The following is a 13,905-nucleotide window of genomic DNA, read 5'->3' on the forward strand; positions in this document are numbered from 1 at the left end:
GGAGAGAGAAAGAGAAGAGGGAGAGGGGAGGGAGAGGGTAAGAGGATGGAAGATGATCGGCCCGACGTCAGCTCCTCATGAAGCCAAGGCAGCGCAAGTCTCTTACGCGCTGTCGAGTTGGCCCTTGGCAAGGAAACTGGCTGCGAGAAATCGTTTGGCTTGCTTTATCGGCTTGAACCTTCTACTCGGTGCGTGAGCTGTCTGTCGACAATCTCACCCGACTCGTGTTTTAATCGTAAAGGGCAGCACCAACTCTGGCCATGGCTTCGACGTCCTTCCACGCGAATTTCGTCATCGTCGGAGGTGGAATCAGCGGAGTGACGTGCTGCCAGGAGTTGTCGCGGATTGCGGGGGATGTAATATCTGTCCTGCCCTGCCCTGCCCTGCCCTGTGCTGTGCTGTGCTGTGCTGTGCTGTGCTGTGCTGTGCTGTGCTGTGCTGTGCTGTGCTGTCTTGTCTCTTTTTCTTTGTACATCTCTCCTTCCCCCCCCCGTGTTGGCTTCTCTCGGCAAGTGACCTTTGCTCTGGCAGTCAAAGATCGCTCTCGTAGCTGGGTGTGGGTTGCTCAAAGGAGCATCAAATGTGGTGAAGCTTTCGCGGCACTTGAACATGTTCGAGATCGTTGAGCAGGTGAGTTGGAGTGAAGTCTGCGCTGTTTTCTATCTTTTTCTGTGATGTTCGGTGACATGTTTCTTTGAGATGTTGAACTGATGTGATGTTTGTGTTGGATTTGTTTGACATTTGGATCAGCCACTCGATTCCTTGAACAGCTCAAACACCTTGGTGTTGTCCTCGAAGGCGAAAGATCTTGACGTGGAGGGAAAGAAGATCAATCTCAGCGACGGTGATACTTGTTGTTGTTGTTGTTGTTGTTGTTGTTGTTGTTGTTGTTGTTGTTGTTGTTGTTGTTGTTGATGATGATGATGATGATGATGATGATGATGATGATGATGATGATGATGATGATGATGATGATGATGATGATGAGGAGGAGGAGGAGGAGGAGGAGGAGGATCCTTGTGGAGGAAAGGGTGATCAACTGACGGATGAAGAAAGGGTCGCTCCTCTCCTTCGACAAACTTTGCATCTGCACTGGGGCGAGACCGAAGGTTTCCAAGTTCAGTCGAGTCGCTCCCTGACTGTAGTGCCGCAAGGTTTTGTCTTCGCACCCTCGCGTGCTGAGCTTGCGAGACACGGAGAGCGCAAAATACCTTCAGGTCTGCTGCCCCTGCGGATCCGATGCTCGGTTCTTGACACAGCAGCAGTCTCGCGTGAAAAGGGCTAGGAGGGTCATGGTCGCAGGGAACGGAGGTGAGGGAAGGTAGCTTCGAGGTACTCGTGTCAGGCTGCCTCCAGGGATCGCGATGGAGCTGGTCCACGAGATAAGGGATTGCGAGGTTGAGAGGCGTCTCAGGAGAAGGCTGGGCGTGAGTTTCGGTTCCAGGTAGTCTGGGCCGTCCGTGACGGACACATCGGAAACGCCTTTTTCGACGAGGTTGGCCTCGCTCCCTCTTCCCTCCTTGATCGCTCCCTCCAGGAGGCCGGTCGATGGATGTTCCCCACCCTCGCCGACCGGCTCGTCGACGAACTTTCCTCCCTCAACCACCTCCCCCTCCCACAATCTGTGGAGGATGAGGCAAGCGCTGCTCGGGCGGAGAGCGGCGTGCGGGAGAGGGGCAGCTCCCTGGGCCCTCAGGTCAAGGAGCTCCTTGTATCACTCATGCTGCTCTCTGACATCCCTCGCAGTGGCAGACGGGAGCCTTCGGCGTCGACTATAGGGTGCAGGAGCCTCGGATCAAAGCTGGTAGTGGAGGAGGGAGATGGAGATGGATAAGGGAGGGGGGAGAGGAGGGGAGGGAGAAGAGAGGAAGAAGCAGGCCGATCTAGCTGAGTTGTGTCTCCTCAGGGCTGGGGACTCTCAAGGGATCGCTGTCTGAGGCTTCCCCGGTCTTTGTCAAGTTCGGGTGTGAGGTCAGCAGCTTCGCCTCTTGCTCCCCTCCCCGTTGGCTCAGAGCATCTCCAGGTTGTCTCGGTGGAGGGTAACGAGCAGGATCAGCACGGGTGGCCCCTTATGGTCTCGCTCTCTTCCGGTGAAATTGTTGGATGCGATTATCTCATCTCAGCCATCGGAGTCGTTCCCAACTCAGTAAGTGTACTCCTCTTCTTCCTCCTCTTCGTCCTCGTCCTCGTCCTCGTCTTCGTCCTCCTCCTACTCCTGCTCCTCTCCTCCTCCTCCTCCTCGTACTCATTATCAGCATGATCCTCTCCCTCGCCCTCTTCCTCCTGCCGACGTGGACTGCAGGAACTCGTCAAGAACTCGGGCGTGATTGCACTGGATGCCAACGACGCTATCGTGGTTGGTTCAGATATGGCATCATCAGTCAAGCACGTGTTCGCTGCAGGAGATGTCTGCTCCGTCCAGCTGCCCCCCGACAGTCAGGATGCAGGAGGAGGTTCCTCTTGGTTCCAGATGAGATTGTGGAGCCAAGCACAACAGCAGGGCTTGTGGGCAGCTCAGTGCATGCTCGGAAACGCTGATCCTCTGCGATCTCCCTTCGACCTGTTCGCGCACGCGACTTACTTCTTCGGCTACAAGGTTGTCCTGCTCGGGAGGTACAATGGGCAAGCGCTGAACCATGACTCTCCAAGTTTCAAAATGCTGAAGCGAGAGGAAGCGGGCAAGGAGTTCATCCGGGTGATCCTCTACGAGGGGAAGATTGAAGGCGCCGTGCTACTTGGCGAGACCGACCTTGAGGAGACCTTCGAGAACCTGATCCTCAACCGATTAGACGTCAGCTTTCTCGGCGACAGATTGCTTGACCCCAGCCTGGACCTTGAGGACTTCTTTGACTAATGAAGAATGAACGTTCGTTATCATTCTGCTCCTTTTCATTTCAGCTCTCTATGACCGAATCGAAACGCTTTGCAACCCCTGAAGCACTCAAATTCGAATGGAGTTGTTTACTGGCTAATCTAACGCTCTGCATTCATACAAATCAATTGGAGAATAACATTTTTGCATTGCTCGGTGTCTTCCAAGGTAACTTTGGGCGTATGGCACTGAAGCAAAGAAATCAGATTTGAGGATCATTAGGAATGGGGCGAACCTTGAAGGTATGCTAGAAACACAGGCGGCACTGGGAATGACAGGGGTAGATGCTCGGGACCTTCCTTCTTTGATCCTGTTTCATACATGTTAGTCCCTTACAGGTAGGGAGGAATCACCCACTTCTCGATCAAGGCGCCAATCCTTGGATCTACCGGATCTACGCCTGGGAGTCCAAGCAAGACGCTCTCAACGAATTCAGCATCCTGTGATGCCCAATTAGCACATTATCAAGCGATAGATGCACATGCCTGCATGGCCAGGGTGAGAGCTTTTGTCGATACAAATTTGCACGGAGAATTGCGCTTGACAGAATTTGAAAAAGCTGAATCTAATGCAGAATGTGCTCCCTCAAACACAAAGGTCTAGCAGCAAAATATCACAGCATGAAATACATTCCCTAAAACGCACCTGCTTGTTGTTAGCAGCCCACTCGGAGAAAACGAAAGATCTTCGAGAAGGCGTTGTAGGGGTTGATGGAGTTCTTGGCGGGTGGAATACAAAAGGTGAGGTAGGATTGGAGTTGCGGCAAGTCGTAGCCCTCGAAATGAATCCAGGTGAAGCCTTTGAGAACATGTTACATACATCGAATCGACAGAGATGGTAGTTACCATCGACAGGTCATGTGCTGATGACAAGGAATCGCCCCCTGGAGAAAACGATCTCCGAGAAAATGAGGAGACCGAGTTTCTTGATGGAGAACCGTAATCCATAGGCACTGTGGATCTTGAAGGCATTCTATCACGCTCATCGCTCGAGTTTGAAACGTGTGAGGATAAAGATGGCTGTACACTTTGTTCTACACTTCTGCTCGGACTCAGTGGATGTTGAGTGCAAGCATATCCCAAGTCGATCCCGACCGACGGCCTCCCCGTGTCTGATACACCCAGCAACATCACTCTGACCGCATCTACGTCCCCCCCAGTGCTGTCGTTGTGAACTCCGTGTGAACGCAAGCGCGATCCGCACTGGTCAAGTGATATGCAGCTGGGAAGGTGGTCAGCACCGTCGTCACACCCCTGAGAGAAGATGAGGTCTGGAAGTCTGTCTCCCTATCGGACGACAAGTCAGTGCAGACCAAGGAGTTCACTTCTCCTAGCGCGAACCTGATTATCTGGGTTCCAGTCTCCATCATCGTAGATTGGATCGCCCGAATTTCGGTCAGTCAGTTGATCGTCCATGTTCCAATCTTCAAACCCTTCCAGATCTGCGCAGCCTGTATCATGTACACCATAATCTTGCCTGTATATCCTTACCATCCTCATATTCACCATTGTCAATGTCATCCGCCGCATTGTAATCATCATACTCTTCACTGACATCGTCGTCTTCATCATCCTCATCTTCGTAGTGATAACCTGGGTCCATAAGCCGTCACTGCACCAGAAATTGCACGAATTGGGAACTCACTTCGGTGATCACTCATGTTTATCAGGTTCGTTCTGTCGGAATCCGTGTAATTTTCAAGCATATAAATGTGTTCCAGTAATTCCCTCGGATCGAGTTTTCAGGCCAGACACGATAAATCTCCGGTCAAATCGACATGCGCTCACGTTCCCCTCTCGATACCCACACTCTAACGATTCAAAGCACTATCAAGGCTTCACAGCATCTAGTCAGCCTTGCTCTTGCTCGAAATGTATGCCGAGCACACATCCGTCCTGTTCCGCAAAAAGATGAGCTCTTCTGAGGAGTGGCGACAGAGAATGAAGAGTGTGACAATACATGTGAGCACTAAACTTGGATACTGCGGAGAAACTAACAAAGCTGAGACATCCTCACACAGGCATCATCTAAGTATGGACAGATTGAGCGACGGATGCACATTGGTGAACAAACACTGGCCTTAGGTGAGGGCTGCGCAAGAGGGTGCAGAATGTGAGGTGCTTGCGAATCAAGAAAGGACAAGAGTTGGGAGGAATACGTATGGCGGGGAGCGAAGGAAGCCATTGCTTCTTGAGGCACGCGCGCAGTCATCGCATGCCTGACGTACCATCAGCCGATAGCTGCAGCTGCATCCCGCGGCGGTTGCGTGATATGGGGGCAGGGGTAGTGCTGGACTTAGGGGTACCAATTGATGGGTAGGGGTATTGATGCTGAGGCGAGAATGGGTGTAGAAGGGGTTCGGAAGGCGAATAGATCGACAAGTACCGGTGTGACAACAATTGGGGTGCAAAAGGGGGTGGTGAAACAGGGCAAACTCGGGGTGAACATGGACAGTGCTGGAGTATCGTTAGAGGGTGGGGTTGCTGCTGGAGGGTAGGGGTTGAAAGGGAACCACAGTCCAGGGTGGGGTATCTTGGGGTGAGGTAGGGGTGGTGGCTCGATAGAGAGTTGGTGGTGGGAGAAACCACCCCGCCATTACTACTGCGCGTTGGGGGCCAAGGAAGGAGGGGGTGGGGTAGTACCACCCTCCTGGGTATCGGAGAGTTTGGAGTATCTGATCTGGGGTGGTCACAAGGGGTCCTGTCAACAATCCACCATGGTAGTCCAAGGGGTTGTGATCTGGACGATGGTAGTAAAGGAGGGGTCCTTTCTTCCAACAATGTGCTGGTATTGAGGGGGTGGGGGTCTGTGTCGGGGTAGTCAAATCGAGGGGTGAGGGGGGATGAGGGCTCCGCTCTTTCGCAAAGCGACTGGGCCGGGCCGGCGAGTCACGTTGGCCGGGCCGGCCCGCCCCGGTACGCCGGATGCGGAATTGAATCCATGTGGGGTGCTTATACGAGAATTTGTGAGGTAAAATGGGGGTAGGGTGGTGTTGATGGAGTGACATTTCATGCTTTCAAGGGCCAGAAGTGGGGGTGGGGGTGGGGGTTGGTGGCGGTGGATGGGAGACGAGATGACGGGGCAGGGAATGTGGCAATGGCAGGGAAGCGAGGAAGAGGTTGAGGCAATGTGAGGAGGGGGAAAGAGCAGAGCAGAGAAAGATGGCGAGAGGAGATTGCTCCAGGAAGAAGAGGATGTAAACACAGGATTGGAAGACAAGACTCAGGTCGGAAGTTGTCACATATCAAACTAGGGGGGGAGGTCAAACATGTACGGTCCAGCCTCAGCCCCGGGGATGCGGACTCGAAATGTGTCCATATTGAAGTATCTCTTCAAGCCAAAGAAGCCGAGCAATGCCGAGATATGGCAGCCTGAAGATGAGGAGGAAGAGGGGGAGCTAGGCGAAGGCAGGACCGGTTCCATGGCTTCAGAGATTTTGCCAGAAATATTGGAACGGATCCCGAAGCTCAAGTCGCAGGATGTGGGGGAGAGTGCCGAAGCCGCGCAGGAGATTGTGTCGCTCACCAACAGCACGAGCAACGAGGAGGACAAGTTGATCGGCAAGACGGGCGTGATAGAAGTCCTGGCGCAGATCATGATGAAGGGGAGTGATGCAGGGAGGCTGTCCTCGGCGAACGCGATTGCCAACCTGGTGGCTAACTGCGAGTCGAACAAGGTCGTGGACCCTCCCCTGCTGCCCCTGCTGACCTTGGCCCCTTGCAGATTTTGCTGTGCAACATCCCAGGTTCCTTGAGCGCTCTAGTCTCGTTGGCTTCCGTCTCTGATAAGGTCCCTCCTCCTCCTCCTGCAGAGGACGTGCGTGATCTCTTGAACCGAACAGGGAGCGTCAGTTGTTGCTCGTGCCATGCTGAATCTGGTGGCAAACAAGGAGCTTGCTGTCGCCGTGTGCAGGACGGCTGGGGCTCTAGAGACTGTTGCTGGTCTTGTGCTCAAAGGCCACATGTCAACCAAGGAAGATGCAGCCCACGTGCTTCACATCGTAATATCGCAAGGAAAAGACAACGCGGTGATGGTCGCAAACACGGAGAATGCTCTGCAGGCGCTGAAATCGGCGGCGAGAGCTGACAACTGCACCGACGAAGCAAGGCTGTGGTCGATTTCTGCTCTGCAGGGGCTGTCCCGATGCTCAAAGCTCAGGATCTCGTTGCTTCGCTCCAAGATCATCGAGGATGTCTGTGTGCCGCTCCTCTCGCAGCAGGACACAGCAGGCGCATGGCAAGAGGCGATCCAAACTCTTGCAGTGATCACGGCGGCTAACCTGACCGGATGGTGTGAGGATACCGTGCTGGTGAACCATAGGGAGGAGGTTGCTAAGTTGGTGCATGTGATGGCGATGGCTTTGACCTCGAGAGAGTTTGGGAGCTACAAGTTCAAGAACTCACAAGTGCTCCTGGCCCTCTGGAGTCTGTCGCCCAACGACTCGTTCAAGTCCGAGCTAGTGAAAGCGAAGCTGCTGGAGCTGTGCATCGACATGATCGCACTCGCCGAGTCGCCAGAGACTTCGGGGCCCCACAAGGGGATGAATCTGCACATGCTGCTGGAGATGGTGTATCATTTCATGTTCCTCGAGGCCGGAGCCGCCAAGTTCAAGGAGCTCCAGGGCAAAACCATCTTGGAATCCATCGCGAGGAGGGCGGATCCCCTTGCCCGCAAGCTTGCGCGAGGAGCGCTCTGGCAGATGGGCTACCGGGACGTTTGCCCGCAGCAAGAGGCTGGGAATCACTTATTCGTGTCGTTCAGCAAAGAGGATGAGGGCCGAGTCAGGCAACTTGTCCGAGCGCTGAACAGCAAAGGGCTGAGCACAATCCTGAGCGGCGAAAGGATGCAAGCAGATGGCAAAAAGAACGGCAAGAAGGAGTCTCACCTGTACGCCATGTCACGGGGCATCTCGTCGGCTGCTGCTGTGCTCGTCTGCATCTCCGAGTCGTACAATATCTCGGCGGCCTGCCGCACTGAAGCTCAGTATGCTGAGGAGGTGGGGGCTACGGTCATCCCTCTGCTGCTCGATGACTCCAAGCCTGCAAAGCATCTTGCCAACATCGCTTCCCTCCTCGACTGCATCGATGCTACCGATCCTTCGTCGCTTGACCTTGTCGTCATGGAGATCACGGAGGAGCTCAAGCTTCAAGGCAAAGCCACAGGCGACGGTCAGGGACAGGCTTGGAACGGCTTCAATGGAGGTCCACCAACCATGGCGATGACGAACTTGAGAGGGGACAAGGCGACGGCGGATGAGGAGGAAGAGCCGCGAGACCAGTCGCACGCACACGTCACCATCCCAGACGCAGTGAGCAGCCCGTGGAGTGCGTATGACTCCTCCTTCATGCGTGGGGCCCAGATGGATGACAGCTTGCAGTCCAGCAGAGGGAGGAGCGACTGGGAGGGGGAGGGGGAGGGGGAGAGCTACGGATTTAGCCGACATGCCGCGTTTCCCGTGGAGATGCTCGAGGGCTTCGTGGCGAAGATCGTGTCAGAGCGAACCGTGAAGCTGCAGGCTAGGATCAGCTTCCTCGAAGATGAAAACAAGCTCATTCGGTCGGAGCTGGAGAGTCTGAAGAATCTGCACCTGGCAGCAAAGAAGGAAACGTCAAGGGAAGATCCCTTGGCCAGTGCAGAACGACAGTTGACATCGCAACCTCCTCTTCTCAACGGCCATGTAGTCGACAAGTCCTCCGACCTGATGCCAGTGATGCACTCGGAAGAGAAATCACAAGGCGAAGAATTTGTTGGAGGATGCGAGGAAAACGAAGATCCAAAGGTTGGACTTCAGGAGCTGGCGCAGGAGCAGAAGGAGCAGGAGCAGGAATCGAGTTCATGACTTACTTCGCTAGTTGACGAGCCCAACTTTCTGGCTCAGCAGAATGAAACCATTACAGTAAATACTTTAGCGACTCACTGTGGCCGTGATCAAACTCGGTAGTCAGTTGCCTGGCGCGGCACTGGGGGCCCGTCCGGTCCTCCCAGAGACCGGCCTGTGCGGCCGTGCCAGCCATGCGGAACCGCGGCAGGGCCTTCCGAGCCGCGGGCCGGCTGCAACCGGCGGACATCCACTGAAGTGGAAGTTCCGAAGTTGTACGGCCCAAGGGTGACTAGGTTGCGGGCATCATACCATTGCTCTCAGTACTTCTGATTGAGGGTCATGCCCGTGGGGTCTGTCACAATGACATCGTGCGGCACTGAAGATCGGCCGGCTCACGGCAGCGGGGCCCTCTCCTCATAATGACTTAGTGGCCCGGGCTATCGTGACCGCATGCTTGCAACAGTTCTTGTCGGTAGCCGAAGAGACAACAAAAAGAAGCAGAAAGCGACGAGTCCAGCCAGCTTTCTCGTGGGCTGCTCGGCAACTTCATCTATCTCCTTGGGCAACATGAGCAGAGATCGTTCCTGTTGTATCTTGGACTTGCGTTACCAGATCGTTCCTGTTGTATCTTGGACTTATGTTAATAGCAGCTCGCTGGCACCGTCAAGTCTCAGGGCGGTGACAGGCTGGGTCCGAGGCTACGGTCAGGCTGATATGATAGAACCGTCAGGAACTTGAACCAGCCTTTCAGTCCCGGCCGTTTCCCACTTCAGCTGCCTCCCACCTGCGATTGTTGTGCTACAGCTTTAGATCCATCGGCGGCAAGCAGCGTCTCTCACCTGGCCAAATGTCGTCATCGAGCAGCTCTATGGACGACTGCGCATGAGCAATGTACTGTAGCTCTCAGCGACATCTGCTGGGAGGCTGACATGGTTACGCTGCTTCATCAGCAAGGAGTTCGGCACACCCGGACCCACGTCCCTCAGCATGGCCCCACCATCAGACACATGGGCGACCTCTGGCTCTCTGGCCCTTTCCAATCCGATGATCGTGAGTTGAAAAAGAGCAGGCGGTGGGATCTCATGCTTGTGCAGACGTTCGTTCGTCTCCTATCGTCCTCGACCTTTCTTCCTTTCTTCCCTGCCCTCTGCTGGGCTCCGAATCTGAAATTCTGGATGAAATTATCACACCCCGTAACCGTCTGTAGACTTCTGAGAGCCTCGAGCTCCCTGCCAACGTGACTGCCATCTTCTCACCCAGCCTTCCGCCCCCCCCCCCCCTTCTTTCGGCGCTATAGCCATTGTTTGGTTCACGGTTAAAAACAAAGTCACGCCAAATATTGGGGTGGGTGGTCTGATCTGAGATATAGGGGTAGTCGATGTGAGAGGGGGGTGGGGGTGGGGGGGGAACTTTCAGAATCCGTTGCTACAAAGAAAGATATTGAACCGTCGGTGTAACGGTTATCATACAGGCGCTAAAATGGCTGATATCCGAGTGCGGACCACCGAGGTAAGAGAAGAGCAAGAGGAGAAGAGAGAGGGGAACAGGCGGAGCATAACGAGACATGGGAAATGGAAGACTTGATGGAAGTGGATGGGAGAGGAGAGGAGAGGAGAGGAGAGGAGAGGAGAGGAGAGGAGAGGAGAGGATGGGCCAGTAGAGCAGGTTTAGAGGTGGAGCAGCGATCTAGCAGCAAAGGAGGAGATCAAGAGTTCACGCCCTGAATGGGGAGGATAGAAGATGAGTAGGTGACAAGAGAAGCTTCAGAAGTAGAAACAGGATGGACCAAGGCAGGTCAAGACGGAGGAGGTGCAAAACACGAGCAAATACGAGCGAAGCCGAGCAACCAGTCCAAGGGAAGGATAGGAGAGCAATGATGATGTAGGAGATCCAACAGATGGAACGAATTACTCTGCAAAACCAAGGAGGTGCTCTTCATCAATACCGGAGAAGGAATGATAGAGAGGCGGGGGAGATAGTTGCATATAGGCACCCCACTGAAGGGTCAGCTGATGTAGAGAGCGGGTCATTCTGTTTGCGTGGTCGTGGACGAGAGTCATTTGCGGTCTCCTCAATCTCTGCCACCGATGACCCTGGGACAGGACCGAGAGATCAGGATATGCCTGCCGTCCGATGCCACCGTTGCGCACCTGGCAGAGAAGGTCAAGGGAACGCGTCTGGTGGGCGACTGCTGAAGTGGCGCAGGTTCTAGAGCACGAGGACGCGTCTCTGAATACAATGATAAGGCTGATTTACGGTGGACAGCTCCTCCTTCCTGGTCTTGACTGCATCGCCCCCTTCCCTCTTGGATTCTGACTTTGATGCCGCAGCAAGGTCAGTCAGGTCGTACAACATCCGAGGGGTAGTGCATGCCGTGATGTCCGAGGCACCAGCTTCGATGATGGCAGGGCGGCCGCAAGATGGTGTGCATGGGCAGGTTGAATGGGATGATTCTGACTGCTCTTTGCTGCTCAGGTGCAGCTGCGCAGCAGCAGCAGCCTCACGCAGTTAGCGGACAGAGCAGGCCACAGAGTTCACTGGGGGAGGAGATCCAGGGGGAGCTGCTAAATCAGCTGATGATCAAAGTCCCTCCCGGGCTCCTTCTGTTGCTGGGTTGGCTTGCCTTCATCCAGACCAACGGCGAACTTTTCTCTCGCTTCTCCACTCTTGTCTTGTTGTTCCTGACCGCCGAGTACCTTCACTTCGTCTTCCCTCACTTCCTGTTTTCTCGCTCCGAGTCCTCGTCAAGAAGGACAAGAAGCCAAGGCAACGGGGCTCAGGTGGATTCCTGTCTGCCTATCTACCACCCCTCCATCCCGTCCCTTGACGGTCCCACCCCCCCTGCATCCTTTCCTGTCCCTTCCTTTGCTGACTCACTTAGCAGCTCATGGAGAGCTCTCATGGGTCAGTCGGGGGGTCCTCGGGCTCTTTCCCAGTAATCTCATGGCTGGCGCTCGGGGCAGTGTCGGTGGGAATGTTCGCAGTGGTTTTACAGCTTCAGGCATGAGCCTTGGATGATTTTTTTTGGGTCGGGCCGATGGGTAGGAGGGAGGGTGGGGAGAGGCTATCCGGAGAGTGAGTGAGAGTGAGTTTCCAGAAGATTGTACATTTATTTTGTTGTTGTCAACAAGACAAACTACATACTTTGATGATTCGAATTCTGTTCCCTCTGTAGAGTACTGTATCTCACAAGCTCTCCTTGATCTGTGTCATGACCTTGTGACGATCTCTATCCTTGACCCTGTTCCTCGCCTTCCTCTTCCAGTCTGCTCCTTCACCATTCTTCGCTGCCCGGCTCTTGACATCCTGGTTGCCCTTGCTCTTGCTCGTCGACGGCTTCCCACTGAACCGCCAGGCTCGTCGGATGTCATTGTCTCTGTCATATTGCGATTCAGCTGCGCCATTAGCAGGACGCATTACGCTCTCCTGTTCCTTGCCCTGCTCCGCTCCTTCCGCTTCTTCCGCTTCCTCTCCTTCGCTTTGCGCGTCAATGGAAGCCAGCTCGGGCATGTTCTTGCCATCTCCCTCGCCCGTCTCCTCAACCGCACCATCCTCACCGTCTTCTCCATCAGCCGCTTGTAGCTTCTGGAATTCACTTCCTCCAAACGAAATCTTCTCGGTTTGCCTCGTTCCGTCCTCAGCAACATCGCTGTAGGCTCTCTCTTCCTTATCTCCACCTTCTTCCTCCACCGCCTGCCCCTCCTCCTCCTCCTCCTCCTCCTCCTCCTCCTCCTCCTCCTCTTCACCGCTGCTTCTGTCTTCACCAGCATCCATGTCATCATGGGCGGACTTCTGACGGTAACTTTCCATCGCTTCATCGAACATGTTCGTCTCTTCCCTTGAGAATCCACTGGCCGCAACCAACTTGTCAAGGTCCATGACACGGACTCCACAGTCAGCCAAGCTGGGGATTGAGCTGGCCTGGAATCCGAACCTCCTCTCGAAGAAGACCCGCAGGCACTCCACGTCTCGGTTGAAGTAGAAGGCGGCGTTTGCATGAGAGGTCGAGACCATCTGGGGGAAGTCGATGACGGTGATGTCTTCCCCGTCGCTAATCATCACGTTGAACTCGTTGAAGTCGCAGTGCACGAGGCCGCACTGCGCCAGCCGAATGTGAAGCTCCATTAACTTGGCAAAGACCTTCCCCGGGTTGCGGAGGTGCTTGATCTGCGTCAAAGGGTAGGCGTCTACCAGCGACATCACCACACAGTGTCGGTTCTGGTCGATCGGCTCGGGCACGGGAAAGCCCGCATCGCGGAGGACGCGCATGAAAGCGAACTCCTTCTGTGCTGCCAACCTTGAGAGGTACAACCAGTTTGCGAACTTGCGGTGCTGATGGTAGTCTCGCTTCTCCTTGATCTTGCGGAAAGAGGTTCGCCCCAGCCTGTGCATCTTCACCACTACTTCTCTCTCTTCCGAGTCGTCAAGGGCGATGAAAACGTCCGACTCCTTTCCAACACCAATCTGACGGCCAACTGCGCGAACGATGTTCCTCTTCGACAGCGTACTGAAGGCCAGGTAGTCATAGCCGAGGTAGTTCAAGCTGTAGCCATCGTAGTGCTTGCGATCATGCTTGATGAGCTTCGATCGAAGGAGAGAACTAAGACACTTGAATGCTCCTCCGTGCTTGAGGTTTGCGATGCTCGAGATCAGCTCCACAGGAACGAGCTCGTGGTTCTTCATGCCTTGCTCCACAGCCTGCAGTGTGCGCATTTCGTCTCTGCTGAGATAGCGAAGCGCAGAAACATCCATGCGCCCCATGGCTGCGACTGAGGAGAGAAGCGAGAGAAGAAGAAGAGCTAGGAAGAGCACAATGCTTGCTGCTACGGAGCAGGGAGGTCGACCGAGTCACGCGGACACCTCACCACGTGAGCGAGGGGAAGCAGAGGCTTCAAACAAGACGATAGGCTAGCAACAGAGCGAGCGAGCGATCACGGTCAAAGGGATGCGGGAGCGACTTGGAAGACAAGCAGCATGCACGTGCGCCGCCCAGCAAATAGCCTGTTTGTGAGTAAAGGCCCGGCCTTTAAGTTTCAAGTTTTTCCGGGCCGTTGAACACCCGGTGGCTCGGACCCGGACCGGCGTGACGGTTCCGGCTGAGTCCAGACGGTTCAGCCCGCCGGGCTCGGACGGCCCGGCCCGACCGTACCGTGAGGAACCCGGCCGGCCGCACGGTCTGACTCGCGGTCTCACCCCCCGGGCCCCGGCAACC

The 13,905-nt window shown here is 54.9% G+C and overlaps 5 protein-coding genes across 5 annotated transcripts; 3 read left to right on the plus strand and 2 right to left on the minus strand.

Annotated features, from left to right (window-relative positions):
- Positions 1 to 260: 260 nt before the first annotated feature.
- On the plus strand, positions 261 to 2,854 carry GUITHDRAFT_99914 (hypothetical protein; the record flags this gene model as incomplete). The annotated part of the gene is made up of 13 exons (XM_005841358.1): positions 261 to 356; positions 532 to 630; positions 751 to 844; positions 1,057 to 1,109; positions 1,155 to 1,217; positions 1,266 to 1,311; positions 1,357 to 1,397; positions 1,445 to 1,495; positions 1,538 to 1,696; positions 1,747 to 1,804; positions 1,907 to 1,971; positions 2,024 to 2,146; positions 2,303 to 2,854. 13 exons carry the CDS (start codon positions 261 to 263, stop codon positions 2,852 to 2,854), a joined length of 1,500 nt encoding a protein of 499 aa, XP_005841415.1.
- Positions 2,855 to 2,948: 94 nt separating this feature from the next.
- On the minus strand, positions 2,949 to 5,140 carry GUITHDRAFT_150012 (hypothetical protein; the record flags this gene model as incomplete). Its single annotated transcript, XM_005841359.1, has 10 exons — positions 5,100 to 5,140; positions 4,517 to 4,767; positions 4,363 to 4,464; positions 4,213 to 4,313; positions 3,718 to 4,158; positions 3,518 to 3,670; positions 3,358 to 3,471; positions 3,230 to 3,312; positions 3,108 to 3,182; positions 2,949 to 3,060 (listed from the first exon to the last, which is right to left on the minus strand). Coding segments are annotated over exons 2-5 (650 nt in total), but the record flags the coding sequence as incomplete, so codon positions are not given.
- A 2,897-nt stretch (positions 5,141 to 8,037) lies between these two features.
- Positions 8,038 to 8,787, plus strand: GUITHDRAFT_150013 (hypothetical protein). The gene has a single exon (XM_005841360.1). The coding sequence runs from the start codon at positions 8,085 to 8,087 to the stop codon at positions 8,709 to 8,711; it is 627 nt and encodes a 208-aa protein (XP_005841417.1). The 5' UTR covers positions 8,038 to 8,084; the 3' UTR covers positions 8,712 to 8,787.
- Positions 8,788 to 10,780: 1,993 nt separating this feature from the next.
- On the plus strand, positions 10,781 to 11,700 carry GUITHDRAFT_99917 (hypothetical protein; the record flags this gene model as incomplete). Its single annotated transcript, XM_005841361.1, has 5 exons — positions 10,781 to 10,855; positions 10,899 to 10,971; positions 11,024 to 11,116; positions 11,169 to 11,473; positions 11,578 to 11,700. 5 exons carry the CDS (start codon positions 10,781 to 10,783, stop codon positions 11,698 to 11,700), a joined length of 669 nt encoding a protein of 222 aa, XP_005841418.1.
- Positions 11,701 to 12,404: 704 nt separating this feature from the next.
- Positions 12,405 to 13,454, minus strand: GUITHDRAFT_63472 (hypothetical protein; the record flags this gene model as incomplete). The annotated part of the gene is made up of 1 exon (XM_005841362.1): positions 12,405 to 13,454. A coding segment is annotated over one exon (1,050 nt), but the record flags the coding sequence as incomplete, so codon positions are not given.
- Positions 13,455 to 13,905: the final 451 nt, after the last annotated feature.

The sequence above is a fragment of the Guillardia theta genome (genome assembly GCF_000315625.1).
Source record: "Guillardia theta CCMP2712 unplaced genomic scaffold GUITHscaffold_3, whole genome shotgun sequence".
Classification (NCBI taxonomy): domain Eukaryota; class Cryptophyceae; order Pyrenomonadales; family Geminigeraceae; genus Guillardia; species Guillardia theta.

Bases quoted from the DNA above. Each gene is read 5' to 3' on its own strand.
- GUITHDRAFT_150013 (XM_005841360.1), top strand. From the start codon at position 8,085: ATGGCGATGACGAACTTGAGAGGGGACAAGGCGACGGCGGATGAGGAG.